The 27,338-nt window shown below is 36.0% G+C and overlaps 1 protein-coding gene across 4 annotated transcripts in view; it reads right to left on the minus strand.

The window, feature by feature from the left end:
• Positions 1–27,338, minus strand: part of PPP2R2A (protein phosphatase 2 regulatory subunit Balpha) — a 74,577-nt gene that overhangs the window by 8,872 nt on the left and 38,367 nt on the right. For 3 of the 4 annotated variants that reach the window (XM_002756823.7, XM_078347207.1, XM_078347208.1), the window contains 4 exons: positions 22,696–22,793; positions 6,451–6,616; positions 1,841–1,953; positions 967–1,144 (listed from right to left, as the gene is read on the minus strand). In XM_002756823.7, the coding sequence (XP_002756869.1) occupies positions 967–1,144; positions 1,841–1,953; positions 6,451–6,616; positions 22,696–22,793 (555 nt within the window). The remainder of the gene's footprint in view (positions 1–966; positions 1,145–1,840; positions 1,954–6,450; positions 6,617–22,695; positions 22,794–27,338) is intronic. The other variant, XM_035269972.3, reaches the window with a different exon arrangement.

Here is a 27,338-nt window from a genome sequence, read left to right on the forward strand (position 1 = left end):
GGTGAGAACAAAATGAAATATAAATGTCTGATGAACATGAAAAGATGCTGATGTCTACGATGATTACAGAAATGCAAATAACAACAAGAGAACTCTGTCACTAAGAAGACTGGGAAAGGTGTAAGGAAACAGACTGTTATACACTGTTGGTAGGGTATGAATTATGTAAAGCTCTGTTAACTTTCAAATAGTATCTATTTGTACAACGTATACTAACAGCAGTAATAGCTGCTGATATTTACCAAGAATTTTAAAAAACATAAATATATTCATATACATCTCTATATGCAAATATATGCATGTGCACAGATACTATGTGTATCACACATCTGTATAGGCACAGAACTTGAGGAGTACAATATAAACAATAAAAATGAGGTTTGGAGAAATTTTTTCCATAGAATATTTTTATTGACCCAATCATGCATCACGACTTGCATGCATTTCTTTTTCTGTTCTTAATGAGACTATAATAAAAAATTCAAATAACAATATTCCATAATTTGATTAAAAGAAAAATTTTTTTTGAGACAAGGTGTTGCTCTGTTACCCAGGCTAGCGTGCAGAAGCATGATCACAGCTCACTGTAACCTTAAGTGATCTTTCCACCTCAGTCTCCCAAACCACTGGGATCACAGGCATGCCCTACCATGCACAGCCCTCAGAAATTGGATTTTCTATAACAAAAAAACTAAATTCTAAAAAAATTCCTATTTCCACAGATACAATAGACGAATTCCGTAAAATTCCATTAATCCAATTTTTAAATCAATACATTATACCCTTGTTTAGCAAATAACTTTCTCCAGTATTCCATTAATCATGTACAAAGAAAAAATAAGGTGCTATACATATACAGAGAGACTACAAAAATGAATCAATTCATGAAGGAGAGATGAAATAAATCCAATATGAGCACAACATGCCTTCTTCACCAAACACCAAAGAAGAAAACCAAATGGATACTAAAACTCCTGTCTGTAATTTCCAGATGCCAAAGATTAATCCGCAAATCATCTGCAGATAAATACGTTTCATAATCACTATTAATAGAGATTGAGTTGATGTGGTATGTATGAGCATTGGCAAATATTCTTCGTGGACTGGCCTCAACCATTAGATCCATAGGCCTAAAGACTGGCACCTGTCAATAAGACACATGAAAAACAGAAATTACAAAAGGCTTGGTTTCAAATAGCAATTATGATTCAGAAAACTTCATTTTAGTTTTTGAGAACATAAAATAGAACAGTATTACATAGATTTAATTTCAAAAAGCAACTGATGTTGATCCTTTCAAGTGTTGAAATGGGAAGAAGAAAAATGAACAACGTGGATAATGTTATCTTCTTTTACTGGGAGCAATACTATTATAATTTGAAGTTCTTAGTTCGAATTTCACTTGAAAGACATGCAAAGCTAATAAATGTTTATGGTTTAAAATAAAGAAGCTAAAAAGAAAATTAACCCGTAACATCCAATTCTTGGTATTTTTTTAGCTACAGCTAGATTTTATCTATTAACTACTTTTTTTATTTCCAAACAAAATTTATCTTGAAACTTGACCTTGTAATAGCTAACATTACAAACCTGAGACTCAGTCTGATGGCGTGAAACACTGTCTTGTGTTTTAGTCCTGCGTCTGTCCCTGGCCAAAGTGAAACCTCTAGGTAGGTCAGTTTCTGTGTTTAAAAGTGTCATTCAATGTTCTACCTGATTACAGAATTACTGGGAAAGGGGAGACAGATTGTAATTATTCCTATTCAAGCTCTGCTCAGGGTCTGAGTTATAGAATATGAACACAAACACTATTTGCGGCATTGTCTTCTTATGTACTTACTCGTAGTGTAGTAACTGTAGTAGGATCTCTATACCTTCCATCTTCCTCTTTCAAGTTATACCCTTCTGGTCTTTTGTCCCTTTCACTGATTTTCCATAATTTTATTGTTTTATCTGGGAAGAAAATAAAGTAACTCCTTAAAATAAAAGGGTAATACTGAAGAAGAAGAAAAACATTTTAAGGCATATAAAATGTGCTATTTCACATTTCACCTAAAATAATTCCATTAAAAAAACCTCTAATCTGACTTACTAAAAAATTTCCTATTATCAGCTGAATAAAACCATACACACATAGAAATAAAGAACAAAGATCACAAATTTCTACATTAAGAGCACTCATATAAATTCCATGTGATAGTCAAATCATGTCACAGCTAGGTCTCTATCCCTATCCCTTAAAAGTAATTAAATCTAGAGGGAAAAACTTCATATGCATGTGTGGTGTATGCAAACACATATGTCTATACATACATGTAAACATATACTCATATATGCTCAATGAATTTTTATAAAGTTAAAGGGAACAATGAAGTTGATTAGACTGCCAATATGTACAATCAAAATAGTAAAGCTGGTCTCCCTTGCTCTCACTTCTTAGCAGATCCTATCAAAGACTCCACAGAGGCCTCCAAAGGACTGGATGCCTCCTTTTTTAAACTTTCCCCCTCTTATCAGAGTTCATAAAGTAGGAAACAAGGTCTGTAGAAAACTGACTGATTAAAGGCATACATCCCCAAGTCCTTCAAGAAGACAAATTCCTGGGTATCAAGGATATATACAATGGCATCTGTTTAAAAACAAACTTTTCTTGACAGTTTTGAGTAGTGATGGTGAGGTACTTTGTAGAATATTCCTCAACTGGACTTGCCTGTTTCTTCATGATCAGACTGGGACCATGGGTTTTTAGGAAAAGAACAGAGAGGTGAAGTGACTTCTCACAGCACTGTTCAAGGGGATACATAGTATCAACATGACTTACAGTTGGTGGTGGTAACTTTGGTCATTTGGTTAAGATAATGTTTGCCAAGCTTTTCCACTATACAATTACTCTTTCACCCTTGCCATATGCTATTCTTTGGAAGGAAGTCACTAAAAGTCCAGCCCCTACTTAAAGGGAGAAATAAGTTAAACTCCCTGTAGGAAAGAGTGTGTATCCACATCTTATTTAGAATTCTGCTGCAGGAAGCATCCCTTCTCTCCATTTATCCATTCAATAATTCATTTATATCACTATAGGCTGATGTATATTGATTTAAAACTATTATAATCATAAAATACCATTCTTCTAGAAAAGCATCACATTCCTAATGATCTTCTGTAAGCAATGGGTGTAACAAAATTGTTTAAAACAGTATATAAAGCCATTTTATAAAAACAGTTAAAAACAACTGAGAGAGATACCAGTGACTCTAGCCTGGTAATCTCTGTATGGTAGAGAAGAATGATAGCTGCCCCTATGGATGCCCTTCTCGGTGATGAAGTATAAACAGAGAAAAGCTGCTAACGCTGATAATCTGTTATCTATTTTTCTTCTATGCCCTGGGTGATCTTGTTTATAACTGTCTTGTAGTTCAGTCATACAGGTTTTCTAGGTGCTATTTAGTTTATAAATGTATACAATTTATAGACAGGTATAAGCCTGGCCTAAATCTGTATTTTGAGAAATGTTTGTGGTGAGGATAACACCACCTCTGTCCCTGGCCCAACTGTCTTGTGGCCTGTTTAAATCCATCCTCCTTATTAAAGATCCAAATAAAGAAACCACAATGTATTTATAAAACTTTCAGATGAGATAAAATTAGTTTGTAGTAGCTAATAGTGTTTACAGGAAGAAAGCTCTTTAAAAATATTTTTTTTCATTAACACAAACACAGGACACATAAGAATTAGGATAGATATGTTATTTCAGTATAGTGGGGACAAGGCAGGCAGGAAATTGTTCCCCTGAATCAACACTGACAACTAAAGCACTGCAGAAGCTGCAGAAGAAGAGAGTTCCTCTCCCCACAAGCAGAGGGTATGAACAGGGAAAACCATGCTGCCGTTTCCTTTGAGGGAATGCAGCTTTAGGTAAGACCCTAAAAACTTCGTAACAAGACATTGTTAAAACACATCCTATTTATGAGTGACTTTTGTATTATTCATATATGTAAGACCCATGGTCAATAGGTGAGTTTCACGTTTTCTGCAGTGCATAATTGAGAGAGGCAAAAGAAGATTAAAGAGAATTAAAACACTTGAAGGAACATTAAATTAACTCAAGTAAGAAGAAGGTGACTATGAAGTCCTTTAAGTAAAAAATGGTCTGGGAAACCCAGTTCATAATATAATGATCATGGGAAGCCAATGCAAAGCTTTTTATAAGATTAATTTTGGTTAATCAAACCTGGAAAGTTTGGTACTATTTTCCACCATTCTCCACAGCTGTAGTTTTTATATACACCCATTACATTGGGAGGAGGGGGTGGTGGTGATACTATACTATAACTCACAGAGAAAACTACACAAAATAATATAAAAGATATCACTCAGAATCAACAGATGTTGTCATTTTTCTCTAAATTTCTCTCTTTCCAAATAGTTTTTCATATATAGTTCAAGTCCTACTCCTCCCATCCCTTTCCCATCATACCCAGAAACAATAGTTCAAACAATTCTCATAATCTGCTTTATCCTTCCACATTGGACCCTATTATTAAGCACTATTTTTAGCATTAAAAAATACAGTCCCCCCCCCACCAGTTAGTTGTATTTAGTATTAAGCAACAAAACCCAAAAATCTGCAATGTATTCAATAATGTCTTTAAATAATATTTAATCCACACAAGTTGAAATACGATTTGCTTCCAAATAACAATGAGGAGGAAGGGAAGGAGAAGCATTCCAGAAACACACTGGCCATGAACTGAAGAGTGTCAAAAGTGGATGATGAGGATGTGGGTCTTCATTATACTATTCTCTTGACCTCAGCCTACATTTTAAAAGTTATCTTTATAAAAAAGCTGATTTAGCCCTATAAGCAATAAACTGTCATAAAATATTCAAATATATAAAATGTAACAACACAATTCCCTACTAAGGACATTTACTTCTAAATGTAGAAATTATATAAATGGTTTAATTATGTATTATCTGATGCCATAGAACAGTGTCTCAAATATCTGAAATACTGAACAGTGCCTAAAATATCTGAAGCTATTTGAAATAACTTAATTTACCATATAAATTAAAACTGACCCAAGACTAGAAGCTAGCATATGGCAGAAGTAAACTGTTCCCTCCACCCATGGTGCAGTGAGTTACAGACTTCAAATAGTTATTTCTGTTTATTTTTCTTCTAATAAGGAGAGGGGAATACAGTTTATTGTGTAAGAAGAAGGCAGAGGGTACAAATCTCAATGGACTGGCTGGGAGAGCTTTCATGATCCAGCTACCCAGAACCTAAAGGATGTCCTCAGTCACTCTAATGATTCCCTTTAGACTCAAGACCCCAACCAAGTCCAAACAATTCACAGGAAAAAGTTTTTTATAAGAACAAAGAAAGATTCCCTTTAGACTCAAAACCCCAACCAAGTCCAAACAATTCACAGGAAAAAGTTTTTTATAAAAACAAAGAAAAAGCACCTAATTCATCATAAAGGATTTTCTGATAGAGCGATTACTAACTTTTAATCCTCACTTAACTTTTCCTGGGTCAGGTGTGGTGGCTCACACCTGTAATCCCAGCACTTCAGGAAACTGAGCAGGGCAGACTTCTTGAGCCCAGGAGTTTAAGACCAGCCTGGGCAACATAGGGAGACCCATTCTCTACAAAATTTTTTAAAAAAATTAGCTGGGTGTGGTGGCACACAACTGTGGTCCCAGCTACTCAGGAGACTGAGTAGGGGAGGTTGAGGCTGCAGTGAGCCATGATTATACCACTACGCACCAGCGTGGGCAACATATATTGTCTCAAAAAACAAACAACTTTCCTGGGCAAGTACAAAAGGAGAGGAATCTCCTTCCAGCCATGAGGATTGCTGGGAAGAAGGCAATATGCTAATGGCAGTCAAGTAGGAGTGCTCTCCTGAAGAGTATCCTGGAATGAAGACCGTCCTTTGAGTATTTTCTATCTGTAGGCTGAAACACTCCGTGTAGTTTAGGAACACCTAAAAAGGATGACTCAATTGACATTTATTGAGCACTTTCACTCATGATGTACATAAAGAGTTATTTAATATTCATAATAATATTTAAAATTACTATCTCTAGTTTGCTGCTGATGAAAACTCAATTCATTGTTAGTTCCCTTCCCAAGATTACGAGACTGAGAAGTGACAGAAACAGTACCTGCCCTAAATCCAATGGTGTGGCAGCACAGTCTTTCCACTACAAACTAGGGGTGTAGTAAACAAAAAATTGGTATCTGAGGACCTTTCAGAAAATCTAAAAACTGCAAGTGAACTGTAAAAAACTAAAAGTAGAGTTTACATTCTGTATACGAAAAAGTCCTTTTTACAACATCTCTGTTAAATGATTCCTCTTTGAGAAGAGTAACGCAGTCTACAGGGTATGTGCAACAGGGAGGTACACACAGTGGGCACATGGAAAGAAAAGATGTATACTTACCATTGGTAGACAATAAAAACTGAGCAGCATTTTTCTGGGGTAACCACCTAATTTTGTTGATCTTTTCTTCTATTTCTAAACTTTTCAAGTAGTCAAACTCTGGTTCATGGCTCTGGAAGGTGCTGTAAACATTATATTCTCCTCTGCTATGAGACTGGATTTTGTTCTAAAATGGAAACAAAAATATTTGGACCACTGTTGAAAAATATTTCAAAAGAATCAAATATGTAATCAATTGCAAAGGACCCTGCAAATTCCTGATAGCCCATTAGCTGTGTCTTTATACGATTACATTTCATTTTTTTATATTGCCAAAGACATTCAAGGAATAAATGAGAAAACTTAGCGGGGGGAAAAAGGGCTAAACAAAGCTGAATAAATAAGTTCACTTCATTAGGGAAATAATGACATTAAAATATGGATCAATTTGATTGCTAATTTACTATATGTATTTAACAGTATGGAGGCATACTGATGAAAACAACTCTGAGCACCCGTAATAAGGGAGTTCACCTAAAAAGTAGTGATTAAAGAAAGCCTTGCCCAGAAAGACAAGCACACCCTGTTGCTCTGTCCACTTAAGGGTCAACTCCCAATCTGTTATTTAATCTGATGTATTGTCCTTCTTTTCCTTTCTGATGCCCATCATTGGGTTACTTCCCTGCTGAAAGCTTCTTTTAAAAGAAGCACTCGCATAACTGCAGGGATCCAACTTAACGTTACCCTACCTCCCACCCCCAAACCACTGTTACACACAGCTTTGTTACCGATCAAGTCCATGTTCAGCATTACCCAGCAATGGCCCCATGCACCCCCATCAACAACTGCTTACTCCCCTTAAATTGGCTTTGTTATCTTATGAACCAGACACACACTAATGATTAATTTCATTTAGTATCACTATGAAAGAATATAATTTAACCTATCTGATAAAGGGACTACTTGTGGATTACTTCAGTTAGCATTAATATCTCAGCAAAAGTGAGAATTACAATCATATTCAGAATTTCATCTTTTGTCCTATTATATCAAAGAACCACCTATAGATAAAGTTTAAATTAAAAAATAGGTATTACTGACAGTCAAATATTTTAAGTAAAAGTGAGTTATCCAGTGAAATGTTTAGGACTTCTTGATAATAAAAACAGCCTATTGCTATTCTCCATATCAAAAAGAAACTTCACTGAATCATCTTGAAAGTCCGTTTTCGGTTGTTTTTTCCAGTAGCCTGACTATCTGGGTTGTTCATTTACAGATGGGTGTATTTGAACCCTTGGACAGCAGTGTCAATTATTACAGAGCAAGTCTGCCAATGTTAAGACTGCAGTGTCCCACAAAACGATCCACATGGGGATACATAGGGGGTAAAAATCAGACTCAGAGTCGTGGTCTCATCACCATACCTACATACCAAATTAGACAGCCTATTCCATTAACATATACATTACATATATAAAATACTCCAATATCACCTTAAAGCTCTGCAAATCTTCCACCTAAAATGACTCACCCAGTCTCACAAAGCTTATCATTATACTCTACAAGGAAACCACAATACCACTAAGCAGGCAACTCCATTTTTAATACACATCCTGTGTTTTAGACTGGTTTTTCATTTAACACTTAAAGAGACTACAGTATACAGCACTATGTACACTAAGGCGTAGAGGGACAGAATCCCCACATTTAAGTAACTTGTGTACGTCAAACTTTAGTCAAAGTAGAAACTAGTTACAGTCTACACAATTAAGGTAAGCAATATAAAGGGCCAAGGGTGAGCCACACGTTGTATTTGATGAGTTAAGAAAGGCACAAAACTACAGAACTATTATCTGAAACAGAACATGAACATCTTCCCATAGACTCAAGCACAACAACATAGGTCTACTAAACATGATCTCTTATGGAATCCAAAAACCAAATCATAGAGGTGTATGGCAGTTTCAATGGACTGCAAGAAGCACCATCTCTTTACAACAGGAAATAAATATTTGTATCACAAAATGAGAAAATTCTGTTTAAAAAGTTAAAGATGTCAGGATAAGCACATGCACTAGTCTCCCCTCTCTCCTGAAACTTTACTAAAATGATCATAACAGAATTTTTAAAAACAAGTCCACAAGACAGAGTAATGTAGAAATGACAGTAGCAGTAGCAAAACAGAAAAGACTATAAAACAGATGGGTACTAGTGTTAACTAACAGCAGACTGCCAAGAGCTACAGCAAACTTTTACTAATGCTTGCGGAGGGCATGTTTAGATTATAATGACCACGATAGCACTGTTCCCTGCACAAACCAAGTACAGTAAGCAAGCCTGAATAAAAAGAAACTGAGCCACTCAAATGAGAAAGCATCAAAATCGAAGGCAGCATTTTTGTTTTGAAACCTCACCTACAGTCACAGAGAACTGTGACACATCCTTCAACAATTCATATTGGGTTTACCTGCACAGCATTTTCACCACCCCCTTTTCTTGCTCGCCTTTATCATCACTCTGAGAATCATCTTAACCATACAAACTTTTTGCATGATATTTTCTACAGTAAGTTTAGATGTGCTTTATTCCCCAGCACCTATAACAGCAAGTGGCACATATAACAGGGATTCAATAAAGATTTTCAAACCAGGACACAGAATGAGATATGTCACATACTTTACATACATTAAAAACACAGGACACAAAACCAAAATCACACATTCTCAACAGAGATACAAACAGAATTGACTAGTATATAAAGGATATCATCACCGAGGTTTAAAGCAAAGTTATAAAGACGGTGTACCAGCATGAAGATAGACCAACATGCCAATGAAACAGAACAGACGGTGCAGAAACAGGCCTAAATGATGACAAAGGCTGCCTTGCTGGGCAATGGGGAAAGGATGGTCTTTTCACTAAATAGTGTTAGGTCAGTTGACTATTCATAGGAAATAAAATAAAGCTCAACCCTTCCCCTAAACCACACATGTAAATTGATTCCAGATGAATTAGAGATATAAATGTGAAGGTACAATAATTAAGTTCTAAGATAGCGCAACCCAACAGAACTTTTCTGCACTGATGGCAACAGTCTGTATCTGCGTTGTCCAGTATGGCGGCCACTAGTCATGGTGAGTACTAGCCACACACAGAGCACCTAAAATGTGGCTACTGCAACTAAGGAAGTTAATTTTACAATTTATTTTTAATTAATTCATATTAATTTATTTATTTGTTTTTAAGGTGGTAAGGCTGACTTTATTCAAAGAGAACCATGGAGACAGGGACCACTGCAACAGGGTCTTGCAGTAGGGGAAAGAATGGACTCAACTCCCCATTAATTTAAATGGCCACACGGATCTAGTGGCTACAGTACAAGTCATCCAGTTCTAAAACATAATGAGACTATTATCTTCCTGGATTTTGGGAAAGAAAAGTAGTAACCCTTAGAAAAATACTGATCAAATGTATTACATTAATAATCTCTATTTATAACTACACTAGTCAGAAAATGAAAAGGCAAATTACAGAATGAAAAATACTTCTAACAAATGTGTGGATTTTTTTTTCAACAGATGGGGTCTTGCTATATTGCCCAGGCTGGTCTCAATTTCCTGGGCTCAAGTGATCCTTCCAATTCAGCCTCCCGAAGTGCTAGGATTACAGGCGTGAGCCCCTGCCTCTGGCTCCTCCAACAAATGTAACGGAGTAAGAGTTCATCTGCAGAAAGTGTAAAGAAAGTCTACAAATCAGTAAGAAAAATGATGTACAACCCAGTAGAAAATTATAAGAGATTTCTAAAGTCACTTCCAAAAGAAAGTATCCAGTCAATAAACATATAAAAAGAAGCTGTGGCCAGGGGTGATGGATCACTCCTGTAATCCAACACTCTGGGAGGCCAAGGCAGAGGACAGCTTGGGGCCAGGAGTTCAAGATCAGCAACAGAGTGAGACCATCTCTACCAAAAGAAAAAAAAATTAGTCAAGTGTGGCGATGCATGCCTGTAGTCTCAGCTACTGTGGAGGCTGAAGTGGGAGGATCACTTGCATCCAGTAGTTTGAGGCTGCAGTGACCTGTAATTGCACCACTGCACACCCCAGCTTGGGCAACACAGAAACAACCTATCTCTAAACAACACAACAACACAATCTCAATGTGAATCAAAAAAGTAAGTACAAGGCTGGGTATGGTGGACCACCTATGGTCAGGAGTTTAAGACTAGCCTAGCTAACAAGTTGAAATGCTGTCTCTACTAAAAATACAAAAATTAGTTGGGCATAGTGGTGTATGCCTGTAATCCCAGCTATTTGGAGGCTGAGGCAGGAGAACTGCTTGAACCTGAGGGGCAGAGGTTACAGTGAGTTGAGATTGTGCCACTGCACTCCAGCTTAAGTGACAAAGCAAGACTTCATCTCGAAAAAGAAAAAAGAAAAGAGAAAATGAGTATAAACTTAATCATACCCACAAAGTGTTAAATTTTGAAAGACTGATAATACAACACAAATACAGCACTGGCAAAGATATAAAACATCCATAAAATTTATATACTGTTCACAAGAATACAATTAGCAGAACCACTTTTTACTGTGCTGTCTGCTAACAGTGAATGCCTACCCTATGGCACAATAATTCTATTCATGAGTGTGCAGCAAAAAACATGAGTGAGAATGTTCATAGCAGCATTACTCATTAACGGATAAACTGTAGATTTCATTTACTCAAAGTTGTAAAACTACAGGCCAAAATAAGTGTGAGAAGACAGGCTTATAAAAGAGAGGAAGGGAAAAGAGAATGGTTTTGGAAGTGTGGAAAGTTCTATTTCTTGACTTAAATGTTTGCTAAGTAATAATCTGCTAGTGTTTTACGTACTTTTCTGTGTCTATTTAAATATTTTAAAATATATGCCACACAGCCACTATGGAAAACAATGTGGAGAGTCCACAAAAAAGCTAAAAATAGAACTACTGTATGATCCAGCAATCCCACTTCTGGATTTTATCCAAAAGAACTGAAAATGGGACCTCAGAGGTGTTTGTATATCCATGTCCTTTACAGCAATATTCTCAAGAGCCAAAAAGGTAGACGTAGCCCAATCAATGGTTCCAACAGTCTCTTCATCTCCCTAACTGGGGAGCACTATTTCAACCTGAGAGAACACTGACAGTAGATAAAACTAAACACTACAAAGTGATAGGTACAACATGAGTCTCATTCGGTAAAACAAAAATCCCCGAGAAAACAAAACACATATATACATACAAATCCACTCACCCACCAAAACTAAGCAATATTTCCCCTTAAATGACCAAAAAATAAAAAATGTGATAATGATCACTGTTTTAGTGACAGAAAGACAAAGTCACATACTATTGGTAGAAGTACAAGCTAATCCCACAAGCCACAAGTTTATTGAACCTTGTCACCTAAATTATAAGATGGAATATGTTCTTCCCAGGTATTCAAGCACCCCCTTCTGCTCAATGGTTCCAACAGTCTCTTCATCTCCCTGACTGGGAGCAATATTTCAACCTGAGAAAACACTGACAGTACATAAAACTAAACATTACAAAGTGATATGTACAACATGAGTCTCTCATTCTGTAAAACAAAAGTCCCTGAGAAAGCAATACACACACACACACACACACACACACACACACAAAATCTTTATTCCTATTATGAGATGATTTTAGTTGTATTCTTTGTGGAAACGATACACATTTTTCATATTGTCTACAATAAACATACTAAGCACAGTCAAGAGTTAAGGGCAAAATCTGAAAGAATTTCACATTTTGCAACAGCTACTTCTAAAATAAGTAATTCCATTGTGTTTTTACAGGCTGAGTATCCCTTATCCAAGATGCTTGGGACCAGACATGTTTCTGACTTCACATTTTTTTCCCATATTTTGGAATATTTACATATATAAGATACATTTTGGGGAGGGGACCCAAGTTTAAACAAGAAATTCAGTTGTTTGTTTCAGATATACCTTATCCATATATCCGGAAGGTAATTTTATACAGCATTTTAAATAATTTTGTGCATGAAACAAAGTTTTGACTGTGATCCATCACATGAGGCCAGGGAAATTTTCCACTTGTGTTATCACATCAGCACTCAGCAAGTCTCCAATTTTGGAATACTTTGGATTTTGGGTTGGGAATGCTCAATGTACAAAAAATGTAAGAAATATTCAATTTGCTCCATAAAAAAAAGTTTAAAAATTTTAGAAAATATTAAATATTTTATTTTTATCTCATATAAATGAAACTTCAAAAATGTAGAAAGTATTTGCTCTGTGAAAAAAACATTAAAAATTTTAGAAAATATTTTTATTTATGAAAATGAATAAAAATGAAACTCTGAAAAAACAGGAAATATTTACTTTGCTCCGTGAGAAAAAATTAAAAATTTTAGAAAATATTTTTATCTCACATAACAGAAAATAAATGAATTTTTTAGCCTCCAATTAGAACACTACTAACACTTACTGTTTATTACTGTTTCTTTCATCTACGTGGTGTAGACAATCATTTGTTTTATATTTTATAGTAGTATAAAAGTATTTTAAAAGTCAGTGTCTGGTGAAATGGCCATTCACCATTCAGGGATAGTGGCAGAAATGGTACAAAACAAAATTAAATGACATCTGATAACTACTATCAACACAGGGAACTTTCTAGAATAAAGCAAAATACAGGTCATTCAATGAACTAAGCAGAAAACAAAAAAAGAAATCTCAAAACTTTCTCTAAACTAACAATAATGATGGTCCCGGAGTATTTCAAGATTTTACAAGGCCTTATTAAATTATATTCAGTAAGTTAATACTCATTCACTGAGTGCCTATTATATATCATATACTAAGTACAATTTGGAAGCATATCAGTCACAATTTCCTATTCAAAAAACAATATAGTGGGAGAGATACCTGGTTGCAAACTATTAGAAAGTCAAACCAAGCAGCATTATTCTTTGCCTATAAGACAGTCAACATTCAAAGGAAATGCATAAAATACAATATCATGCTTTAAAACCTAACGTTGTTAATGGGCTTTCATTCAGATTATCAAAGCAGCTAGAATATGTTTTAAACCATGCTACAGATTAAGTGATAAAGTTACACAGGAGGAATGCTTATTATTTATTCTACACTTTACATATTACTGAAAGGAATGGGGAAAAAAAAAACCCTCCATGTACAAGCATGTGGACACACACTTAACACCCCATGCGACAACTGTGCCTTGCTCAGACGCTAGCGTTCTTCCCCAGTGATATCAGCAACCAAGGAATGGAGGCAGATCTCAAGGCTCTCCAACCTTGTATCTCTCACAATGCAATGTCAATCTAACTTGGACCCCTAAGGAATTGGTTTCTCTCTGACAGAAGATTCAGATGACACCTACCTGGTGATAGATTTAAGAAAGAAAAAAAAAGATTCTTTTTATTACTTTTGTCTCTTTCCCTTTGAAGTTCATAAAATATAACAATTCCCTGGATCCTGTTTTATTCATGTGTTAAAATACAATTTATTCTCTCAGGACAGGACAGTTTTGGGAATTTAATCAGTAAGTGAGTAAAGTTCAAATATTAGTTTCTCTTCCAAATAAGGATCAAGCCCAATCAATGCAAATTCTATCATTTAGAAACAACACGATGCAGGTAAATGCATGAGGCCCTGGCATTCGAGGCACCTGATTTCAGACTCTTCTCTGTGTCTCGGTTGGAGAAATAACAAATAAGACAGGAACAGATGGTCTTCAATGTCCTTTCCACTGGTAACATCCTAATAATAAAGTCCTCCCTACCCCCAATAAATTGACTATAGATGAAGTTCACTAGAATAGTCCCCTTTGCAAAGGCACAAGTCAAATCTTTCTTAATAACTAGAGACTAAGAAACCTGTAACAATATCTGTTCTGATCAAGTATTTACTTTGAAAGGGTATAGAGAGAAAACTGAGAAAGAACCCAAATTCGATACATTTCAAAACTATCTACAGATTTCAACCATAAGATGGAATAAAGCAGAAAGACTAGTAGAGTTCATCATCCTTGAACAAGACTTTGAAAAGCTAAATTACAGTGAAGTCTAGACACAACTCTGCAGATGACTGATCTAATAAATGTGCATTTTAAATCCACGTGAAAAAATTTCAAAAAATAATGTAATAACCAGCTGGGTGCAGTGGTTCATGCCTATAAACACAGCACTTTGGGAGGCTGAGGTGGGTGGATAATTTGAGGCCAGGAGTTTGAGACCAGCCTGGTCAGCATGGCAAAACGCTGTCTCTACTAAAAATACGAAACTTAACCAGGATGGTAGTGCATGCCTTTAATCCCAGCTATTCAGAAGACTAAGGCATAAGGCTCACTTGAACTCAGGAGGCGGAGGTTGCAGTGAGCTGAAATTGCACCACTGCACTCCAGCCAGGGTGACAGAGCAAGACTGTCTTAAAACAATAATAATAAACCACCACCACCACCACCTGTCTGGCAATCTGAGAATGGGTAGGGAAGGTGGAAGAGAAAAAGATCACTTTAACACAAAGCATAATAAAGTCTAACTAAATAATAAATTTAAAAGGGAACAAAACAATGTTTAAATAATCTATGGGCAGAAAAACAAAAAGTAAAATAAAATTTAAAGGCAGCCAATCAACAAAGCTGAAAAAAACAATGCCTCACGAGACAAAGAGCTGATGCCCTCTCACAATATGTGGCCTGTCCAAATTCAGTGAATATGCCAACAAAACAAGAGGGCACAGAACAAAGTGCTTTAATTTTTGAAAGTATTAAGGAGTAAAGTAAAACCAAAATCCAATAAAATAACGTATTTTCGGGCCGGGCGCGGTGGCTCACGCCTGTAATGCCAGCACTTTGGGAGGCCGAGGCGGGTGGATAACGAGGTCAAGAGATTGAGACCATCCTGGTCAACATGGTGAAACCCCGTCTCTACTAAAAATACAAAAAATTAGCTGGGCACGGTGGCGCGTGCCTGTAATCCCAGCTACTCAGGAGGCTGAGGCAGGAGAATTGCCTGAACCCAGAAGGCGGAGGTTGTGGTGAGCTGAGATCACGCCATTGCACTCCAGCCTGGGTAACAAGAGCGAAACTCCATCTCAAAAAAAAAAAAAAAAAACAACGTATTTTCAGTCACCAAATTGCTACTTTTATTTCTTTAGAAAGGGAGAAAAATGCAGTAACTGCAAGGGGGCAGCTCACCTCCTGACCTTGAAAAAAGAGACAGAAATAAACAATCTAGGAATCTAACAATAGAGATCAGATCAAATTAACATGTTATGTCATTACAGAGATGGTGACACAGGAAAATTTAATGACATGAAAAGGTATTCACCATATAGTATGTGAGAAAAAAAAAAAATCATACAATCCTAAATTTATAATCAGACTTTCAGAAAGTCAGGCCTTTGGTAAACACCAAAAGTTCTTACCTTTGCTTGGTGGGGTTATATGTCCTTTCTTCGCCACTTACTCATATTTACTAAATTATCTACATCGTGCACAATGGATTTAAAATTAAGAGGGAGAAATTATTAATAATAATACAACAAAATGTTTCATATGTGTGAGACTGGGGAGAGAATGGCAAGGAGAAGGAAAGGTAAATAAATTTTAAAATTACATTATTAATTTCACAGATTTGGAGTTGCTTTCGGTGGAGAATTTCTTGGGAACAGGTTGAGCATACCTAATCCAAAAATCTGAAATCCAAAATGTTCCACAATTAGAAACTTTTTACTCTCAACATGACACCACAAGTGGAAAATTCTACACCTAGCCTCATGTGATAGGTCATAGTCAAAACTGTGTTTCATGCAGAAATTATTTAAAATGTTGTATAAAATTACCTTCAGGTCATTTGTATAAGGTGTGTTTGAAACAAATGAATTGTGTGTTTAGACTTGGGTCCCACCCCCAAGATATCTTATTATGTACATGCGAATATTCCAAAATCCAAAAACATCTGAAATTTGAAACAATTCTGGTTCCAAGCATTTCCGAAAAGGGATACTCAACCTGTATCAGAAATATGGTTAATTCAAATTTCTGCTCAACAGGTAAAATTAGGTACCTGTTGAACAGATACTTTAAACATTAAAAGATACTTAAAAAACAATACATGATATTCTGCTTCTGGAAAATGTAATACCCTAAGGAGCCCCAAAAGATTAACAGGTATCTGACAAGAATCTGATGGCAGGCTGGACAGAAATCTGGACACTAGAAAGCTGAACAGGAAGAGATGACTGGGCAAATGCATGAGTGAATACCAGGACTAGAACCAAGGCTGTTCAACTCTCAGTCCATTTTCCCTTCTAACAACACGACAGAAAAGAGATCACTCATTAATAGCTCATGGGAAAAAGTCTAAGGATCACGTACTTCCCTCATTAGGTATAAAGTAATGAGACTGATTTTCCTGTGTGATTTTTAACTAGTGTCATTACATCAAACATGATTAAAGTTTTTTTCATTTTAAAGTCAACAGCCAGCATTGTGAATACACATCTAAATTTATACAGAATTAGCTTTTACCCACTTACCTAGCAGCATGATCATGGAAATGTTACTTATCCTAAGTCTCACTTTATTTATAAATGTTTAATACATCAAGATATAGTAATCATACACACATCTTTGTTATTTTGCTGTGGAGATTAAGATTTAGGGATCTTGGCAGAGGGCCTGGCACATAAACTGCTGCTACTATAATCCAGGTCAGAGTGGGCAAAGCCATGGGGTGGAAATCAGGATGTGTGTGTTCTGCAGCAGGAAATTACTTAATTATAACCATATGGCTTTGGATGGGTAATCTGGTACCTGGGCCCCCAGCTGGCAAAAAGAGACTGCACTACCAGGGGTTACAAATTGAGGGCTCATGGATCTTCCAACCCACAAGAGTCCACTGATCGAACCCAGGGATTTTATAAAACTGGATCGGGAGAAAATGTACACATTTATTTTCACTAACCTCCAGCTAGATTTCAGCATTTCTTTTGACTACGGGCACAGGTAACAAACTGCACACAGTCTTCGCAATTCTTGTGACTTTGTCACAAAGAAATGACATTTTAATATCATAATCCAGTTGTTATCCACTTAAAACACATTACTCAATTATGAGTATTTTGGTAAAATATTTCAACCTTCAGAATTTTAAATATTTTATGTAATTAAAACATTCTGGCCTGGCACAGTGGCTCATGCCTGCAATCCCAGCACTTTGGGAGGCCGAGGCAGGCAGATCACGAGGTCAGGAGATGAATGAAGACCATTCTTGCCAACATGGTAAAACCCCGTCTCTACTAAAAACACAGAAATTAGCTGGGTGTGGTGGCATGTGCCTATAGTCCCAGCTAGTCAGGAGGCTGAGGAAGGAGAATTGCTTGAACCTGGGAGGCAGAAGCTGCAGTGAACCGAGGTCATGCCACTGCACTCCAGTCTGGGCGACAGAGACACCATCTCCCAAAACAAACAAACAAACAAAAACCCAACATTCTGAGAAATCAATAGGATTTGCCAGACTATCAAAGGAATCCACGGAGCAAAAAAAGTTAAGAACCCCTACAAAACCCTACACATTTTAGTTCTTACATTCTATGAATGCACCACACACATGCGTACTCTGATTCAGTAATCTTGAGGAGCAGGATAGAAATCTGCATTTTAAAATTTTATTATTGTTATTTTTTAAGACAGAGTCTTACTCTGTCCCCTAGTCTGGAGTGCAAGGGGACCATCGCAGCTCACTGCAACTCTGCCTACTGGGTTCAAGCAATTCTCATGCTTCAGCTACATAGCTAGAATTATAGGCATGTACCACCACGCTCAGCTAATTTTTGTACTTTTATTAGAGACAGGGTTTCCACCATATTGGCCAGCCTGGCCTCAAGCGATCCACCCATCTCAGCCTCCCAAAGTACTGGGATTACAGGCTCTTCAGCCACAGCACCCAACCCAGAAATCTGCATTTTAAATACACGCAAACATCTTATACTCCGAAAACTAAAGACTGTTTAATTTACACTTTATAAAAAATAAAAACAGTTAAAACCTGACAGCTAGGGAAAAAGAACTTTTACAGATAGAAACTCTGATTTGGAAAAAAACTCTAAGGGCATTTTTACTTTTTAGCTTCTCATGCATTCTTCTTGTTGCATTCCTTACAAATAAGCATCCAGCTCATGTGTATTTACTTCTGTAAACAAAATAAACGAGTATCTTCTTCCACATGAATCCTTAGGTATCAAGACTCTCCGCCGTATTTTCTTCCGGCTGTACAGCCTACATCTGATTGGCACACAGTAAGCAGCAGGTCAAGTAAATGCTGCCACCTTATCAAAAACAGCAAATTATGTTTCTTCAATTAAATAAACAACATACTAAGGCAATCCCTTTGTATAAATTATATTAAATTCTGTTAAACTTGTTGATTTTGAGCCCCATATAATTTAGAAAGAGAATACTATCATATTAACAATACTACCCATCTTTTGTGAAAAGCATGCTTTTTACGGCTTCTTCTGTATCCGGTTAAAGAGTTTCGGGAATACCACATCAAGAATAAAAAAAGCCAGAAGGAATGAAATCCAAGAAAGTTACCAGCAGCTCTAGAGAATAAATCAAAAGGCCCCATACCAATCTAGAAAGATTTTATAAAAAGAAGTGGAAAGAGGTACAACCTCCCTTGTCACCTTACACCTTAACTGTCCTTTAAACCCACCATGTACCCACACTACGTTACAGGGTATAGCACAAAGTCACAGAGGAACTGATCTGAGCAACCTAATGTCAGTAAGAAACCAGCTATTTTGACAACTGCGGATCACCTGATTTGAGCACCCATAGAAACAATAAAAATCCCTAAAAACAAGAAAACATCACCATCCACTTTAACAGCTGATTGGACTCTTCTGCTCAAAACCCTGTATTAATATTTTCATTAACAAAAAGAGTACACCCTAGCATTTACTTTGCTGTCATAAGCTATTAGAAGCTGTAACAATAACAAGGGTCACTTACAGCTGGCCACGCTATAAAGAATACTGGATTCGTTATCAGAATTTGGGGCTGTTACTGACCACGTGATTGGCTGTGATTACATCAGAGAAATCACTTTACTTTTGTGCCTCATTACTTTAGGTGTGCTGATTCTACAACAGAGATTCTGTGTAGCAGAACACCTATACAAATACGCTAGTTATAAAAATGCTATTAAATGACAGCTAAAAATATTAAACAATTATCAGTGTGAAATATACTCAAACCAAATGAAGAGCCTCTGAATGACTACTCAGTTTCTTTATGTTATGACTGGGGAATAAATGGACAGGCAGCAAGAGGACACAGATACCAGCCAGGATCACAGAAAGGAGACTCACTACTTCTGAAGGGTAAAATAAATGAGGGAGACACGAGGGATTACAGATGTCAAAGTCTGATGTGCCAAGTTCTCTGTTGCTGTTATATGATCTTTTCTTCTTCCAAGTAAAGACAATAAAAATGAGTGGGTGGAGATATTCTGGTCTCCAGTTAAGACAAATTTAGGAAAGAACCCTGCCACTAGGTCAGAGAATAAAGCCACAATAGATCAAATGCCAGTATACTCTGCGAACAAGGCTAGCACCGTTACCAAAGTCTAAGAAACATAAGGTACCAGTGTACTCTGGAATGAAGATATAATAGCTAAACTGAAAATCGGAGACCCGTATCCTAATCTGAGTTTTGCTACTAAATGAAGCAATAGAACCTTGTTAAATATTTTTTTCTGGGATTTTATCTACAAATTAGGAAAAGATGATTTCTTTTCACTTTTCAAATTGTAACACTATCTTACAGATATATAGATGTGAATTCATAAAATCTCATTCACTTACATTAGGTACTGAAACAATGGTGCCTCTAAGGTTCTAAAGTACACATATTTATGATCAATGACAAGATCTTGAAGACAGTATTACATTAGAAGCTCTGATATAAGACAGGGCTTTAAAATGTAGAAAATTAAGGAGGCAAAATACACCAAATTAATAGTAAGAAGATCAAATTTCAGGAGTAAAGAGTCAATCATCATCATCTCTTTACTTAATCTATCACTTAAAAACATACTGATATTTACACAACTAAGTAATTCTCAAAAGACATGTTACTAATCTGAGTTTCTACCAAACTCTCTGTCTTGAATTCTTAAGTATGGTTAAGAAGAATGAGACGCATGGAAAGGAAGTCCTACTTTTCCTATCAATGACCCCTCTCAAAAAGTTATTCTGCTTATCTCTTACAAGAGTATGTATTTAAAATACTAGCGCTTTAGAATCTTCAGTGGGATTTCAGAAAAGAATGCTGGGAAATGATTACTCTTTATAATAATGTTGTCACATTTTCTAATACAAGTAAAACGTTTGAGCAATTTCAGTAACTACATGTTAGACCTTTAATTCCAAATTCATGTATTACTAACAGCCTTTAGAAAAATACTAAATACTAACCCTCTGATTACATTACTAACCCATAAAGCAAACATTTCTCCCAATTAAAAAAAATTTTCAGCCATTTTTTCCACACCTGATTTTGAGTTGGATAATTAATAAACCACCACAGAAGATGAAAATGGCTTCATTCTCAGGTAAAGTATTTCCAAATTAGCTTTTAATGGTCAAACTTGTATTTTAGAATTGACAATGAGACAATGCCCTCATTAAAAATGAAGACTTTCTGAAACCCTCAGAATGTTAAGTCTAGGGCAAAATCAATTTTTACAAGTTCTTCTCAAACACTTTATAATAAAAGTAAATTGTAGAGAGTCATTAACTTTCAGGAAGGGCAGAGAACACCTATGGGAAGATCTGCTCTAAACTCTGGATAAAAACATTCACATTTTGGTTATCTAGCATGAAAAACAGCAAACACTGAAAAACAACATGTCAGAAGTTCTGGTTTCTGCTTGTTAGTTCTGCCAGTAAGTAATAAAGTGATCTACTGACTTTCCCACTAGTAAATAAAGGGAAATTACAAGGATCTGTAAGGTTCCATGTCAACTCTAAGTATGTCAAGATTCACATGATCAAGTTTTTGGCTACTTAAAAATGGAAAACTGATTTAGCCCCCCTTCCCACGAGACCATTCTTTGTCAAGCAAAGCTTGAGTGTTATTTTCATATTTTCTTCCGACAAAAAATAAATAAAAGGAGACATATTTAGTGCTTGTGCATCTTCTAATCAGACACTATTAATCATTTCTTTTAAAATTAAATTACCTACCTCACTGGGGTGTTGTGAGGATTAATTCATTAGTGTTTGTAAAGCACTTTGAGATCCTCAGGTCAAAGGCGCTATAGAAGTGCAAAGTAGTAGTATTATTACTAGATTCTTTGCTTATTTAAGGAATTTCACAATCCTTTAAAACCTAACTCTGTGTTATGATTTAGACAGGTAAAACCCTGCAATTTATCCACATTACTTTAAACTCTTTTTTAATATATTATAAATAGGGGCAGAATGTTTCAAAACAACTGATTTTAATGGTTAAACTCTGATCTACCAATGGAAGGAGAGAATGAATAAGAAAAAAACGAGTGTAACAAATTTTGTTTAGCAAAAAAATTTTCAGTGAGAAATCTGGTCAATTAAGTGTGCCTAAGTCGTAAGAAAAACAAAACAAAAGCCCACTTTAATTACAGATTCTGCTTCTCTTTCTTCAAAAAGCCAGCACTGCACTTTTAAGTTACTTTACATGCATGTACATGCAATCGTCATTTAAACCTTTATATCTGAATCACTGTAACAATATTAGTATGAAATGACATAAAAATAATTGAGCTGTTTTTTCTTTAAACTAGCCTCTCACCCCTCAATTGTACAAAGCAAACCAAGCATTGAGAAGAAGTCAAAGCAACTTTGCTTTACGGAGTTTTTAAGAGAAAAATTATAACGAAGGGCCAAGGCTTCAAAACCGTTAAAATCTTGGATTATTCCACCACTTTCTACCCCCTTCTCTAATCAAATATTTTTACAATTAGTGTTATTTTTTAAACCAAAACAACATAACGCACATGTACACACATGCACACATACAAAGCTAAGAGAACCAGAGCTGTCTATATATTGGACATTGTATTCAATAACACATTTCCTTAAAAATTCCAACATCCTCTGATGAGATTCTCCAGTGCAACACAAGCTCTAGTCCCAAGATCAAACTGAAATTTATATATTAAACTTTAAACACTTACCTCCTGCTCCTGTTGAAAGATGACGACTCTACCACCCTTATCTCCTGTTGCTAGTAATTCTCCAGAATGATTAAATTCTACTGTAGAAATTATATCTGCTGTATAATTAAGACAAAACAAAAAAAGACATTAGTTTTTCTTTCCCAACTCACTAGTGTCAGAACTTAGCATGTTCTTCCTAAACATTCCAAGTCTATGAAGTATATCTCTGAAGTCCATCAACCACCCATCAGAAGTAACGTGCATCTAAAGTTCTTTCATAAATATTTTGATCCACTAACAAAAATTCTCCTCAGAATAAACCAGTATGAAACTATTTTAACAGAGAATACAACAAATACTAGTTTATTAATATTTCACTAAATTTGTGAATACAAGGAAATCAACAATTTGTGAAACATCTATGACAGTACCCTTAAACATTACCTTGATATTTACTCATATACATTTGATAAGCTTGTTTATGTAAACACAAATAATCACCTATAATAAACGCACATATTACTAACATGGGGGGAGGGAATTTTAAACGTAAAAATACTTTCAGATGGAATTTTACATCATAAATTCAAATCATAGCTTCAAGCAAATGTTTGCAAATAGATCGCAATTTTTCATACCAGAAATGCTTTGCGCTATGTGTCTTCAATGCACACAGCTCCTACTGCTCCCTACACCGCAGGGCCACTAGAACCAGTCATGACACACGGATTCTACAACCATGGCTGGCTAACTTTTTTTATTTTTTATTTCTGTACAGACGGGGTGTTGCTATGTTGCCCACACTGGCCTCAAACTCTTGGGAGTCAAGCAATCCTCCTGCCTTGAACAGGCACAAACCACAACACCCAGTCCATATCTATTTTATTATGAGAAGACAGAACAAGAATCAAGAGATAAAGCAGTAGGTACAATCTTCCAAACTGAAGACAGGGGAGTCACACAACTGGTTATAAATGTAATCACTGAACATGTGAATGGAGGAGCAAAGTGAGAGGTGTGTAGGGACAAGAAAAAGACTTTATTGCAAGATCCAACAGAAACAAGACATTTGCTCCAATATTGTATCACTTCTTATGGCAGGAGCAATTATTTTATAATGAAATATTTAGAGTAAAGTGATATGGTACCTAGTTTTGTAGCACAGATAAAGAATTCTAAGAGGCACCCAGGTGTAGGCTGAGGAATCCTAGAAAAAACTGGCCCAAATAGCAAGTGGCTGGACATCAGGAAAGGACAAGAACCAAAGATTTACACCATGAAATCAACTCACTGTAAAATCCTTGATGGAGATAAATATTGGGTGAATGGATTACCAATTTATAGATTTTCTTAAGACACTGGCGTTTGTTACTATATATCTTGCCAAAAGCCAATAAACAGAAAGTTTTAGAAACAGCCAACTAAGTCACTGTTCATCTGAACAGTGTAGGAAAATTTCATTTGGGGGAGGTAGACGGGCTGATTCGGGATCTCCTTGTTGAGATTTTTATACCACATTCATTTAATGTAACCATATTTCTAGTAGGAAAACTATTTTCCTGGTTTGTAAAACAGAATTTAAATGTATCACTATGTCATGGTGTTCCTTCGTCCTCCTTTCTCCCTAAAACAAGAGAGAAGAAAGACCATCTACACAATTACTCACTAAATCTCTAAGTTTATGGGTGATTCTTTAAAAGTTTTCTAAGTTGTGAAATGCCAAGGTCTCACAACACTGGGAATATGACATATTAAAATGATGAATAATAAGGGAGAATGAATTCAAATTCCGCTCATAGACCAAGAAAAGCATTCAGGAATGAATTATGGAAAGCACTCTGAAGCAGCTTTGTACTGTATGTGCCACTGCATACTGCCGTGCCAAGAATGAAGCACGGGCTTGTCTGGTGCTGCACAGCACCCCCATCTGTAAGCTCTAGTTATAAGCACCCTCCACACTGTGTATCCTAGTGTGCCATACAAATATCACTGCTTTTTAGGAATGCCAGGGCATGCAACAAGTGAGGAAGCACAGTCCTGAAAACAAGGACACAATTTTATGCTATACCCAAACAAGGCTGGACAAATACTGGTATCCAGGTTTGCAGAAAATAATCTACCCTAGAAAATATTCTTCTCATGTTCTGATACCCATACGTAGCTAGTGGCTACCAGACTGGACAGCATAGGTCTAAAACATTACGGAGTGGATACTGACTTTCATGGCAAACACAAGAACGCTGGAACTAAGAGAATTCTGCACCTTTAAACAATGCACTCTAGGTGAGGGACACAACTGTTTTATACAAATACAAATTGCCCCCAGAGGAGCAGGCTGAAAATATAAATGTGCCATGAAAATTTAGATTCCTTGGATACTAGTTTTAAAACAATTAATGAAAGCTATGAATACTTGGAAATGCTCCACTCTTGATATCAGAATAACTATCATGTTTTTTAAAAGCATAAACTGACATCACTGTCAGAGCTATCCCACCAAATTTATGTATGGCTTAGTATAGCACATCAGCTGAGTTATATCCTCACAAACCACCACCAAAATGCCAAAGAACAACTTCTTTAAAAGGAAAAGAATCTGTCCTATGACCAATAACATTATTTTACAATGAAATATGTCTGTACTAATCTTAAAAGGAACATTCTAATATAGTTAATCAAAAGGGACGACCTCCTTTCAGAACGAGTCCACTCCCCTACCAACCTTTAAGTCAACCCAGCAATTTTAGAAAAATACTGATTTCCAAATTGTTCACCATAAATACAGTATTTAAAAGGCATAATAGAATCTTTTGTTAAAAAAGTACTGCAATGTTCTCAAATTTTATTTACATACTATTAATACAAAGCAAGGGATTTATAATTTATTAAACAGAATGAAACTCTTAACTCTTCCCACCCGCTCTTTCTAAACTGTCAGCACCCAGGCAGGTTTCACTCTTATAAGGTGAAATAATTGCTTTCTTTTGTGAGTGGACGAGGAGTTGGTAGTGGGGATGACAACAGTGTCATTGGCCCATTTTTACTTCATAAGGCTGTCTCTTTCTTGTCACCTATCTTCTGTTTCTTGTTTACTATAATAAACAGAATAGGACACAGACAGCCAAAGGTTCAAAAATGTAACTCTCAGGATAAAAATCAGCAAGGGGAAATTCATAAATTGTATATATAAATGGGTGTAATTAATAATCACTATCCATCAAATGACTAAATTATTACTACTCTTGGCATTCTTTAAATACCTCAGCTCTTCTTTTATGAGGCACTTTGTGAAGTTACTCTTTGGTTTCATAATTCCATTTGAGGACTATGTCTCAAATAAATGACTTGAAAGAAACTAATCAAAATTAGTGCAAAGAGGGTTATAACTGTATTACCTATATAATTTTGTTTTGGTTTTTTGAGGCAGAGTCTAGCTGTGTCACCCCAGGCTGGAGTGCAGTGGCGTGATCAAGGCTTACTACCTACATCGTCTGACTCTTGGATTCAATCAATTCTCCTGCCTCAGCCTTCTGAGTAGCTGAGATTACGGGCACCCGCCGCCATGCCTGGCTAATTTTTATGTTTTTACTAAAGACAGAGTTTTGCCATGTTGGCCAGGGTGGCCACAAACTCCTGACCTCAGGTGATTTGCCCACCTCAGCCTCCCCAAGTGCTGTGATTATAGGCATGAGCCACCGCATGTGGCCACCTATATAATTTTTAATAAAGCTGAAGATATTTGAAATACTCAATAGATAAGATAACATTGGGTCAAAGGTGCCAAATAAAAACAGCAACCAAAAAAAAAAAAAAAAAAAAAAGAAAGAAAGAAAGAAAGAAATACAAAGTTGGGAAACTGTGGCCCACCACCTGTTTTTATAAATAATGCTTTATTGGAACACAGCCATGCCTATAAGTTGAATAGATGGCACGGACTGAAAATATTTACTATCTGGTCCTTTGCAGAAAATCTGAAACTGCTTCATCTTACAACTGAATTTATATTATAATATAAATTTTATAATATATTATAATATATAAATTTTTATCTTTATTAATTTTATCTATATTAGCTTTATAACTGGCATTAAAATAACACAAAGTAATTTCAAACTAATGTCAAAGCATAAAGCATGTACAGATGTTACAACCAAAATGTGCCAAACACTGCACCAAGTAGGCATTTTCTCGCTCTTAATCCTTATAACATGCATATCATTTTCAACATATAGAAAAGCAAAGAGAAACCACTGAGAGATCAACCCGCCTGAGAAAAATCACACAGTGATCAGCTGTCAGAGCCAGGATTCAAATTTAGCACCATACAGATAAGGTGGCAGCACAGAATTCTATAAGCTCTGGACAACGGATAATGTGTAAGTATTCAGTTTATTGCCTCTTTTTCACTGTCAAAATGTCTGTGTTCAGTAAAATATTTAGAGCCAAATATCAACTTTATACTACTTATTAATGACCACATCACAGTTACTGCCTATCCCTACAACAAAACTTTTAAATATTTATTTGGCATCTGCTACATTCAAGGCACTGGGTGACACACATTCTAAATTCGTGTGGCCTAACGTGGCTGATAAGAGAAAGCATTGCAATCCCTACAGATGAAGCCTTAATCAGTAAAGGAGGATTCAGTAAACGTTTAA

The sequence above is a fragment of the Callithrix jacchus genome, chromosome 13 (assembly GCF_049354715.1).
Source record: "Callithrix jacchus isolate 240 chromosome 13, calJac240_pri, whole genome shotgun sequence".
Taxonomy (NCBI): domain Eukaryota; kingdom Metazoa; phylum Chordata; class Mammalia; order Primates; family Cebidae; genus Callithrix; species Callithrix jacchus.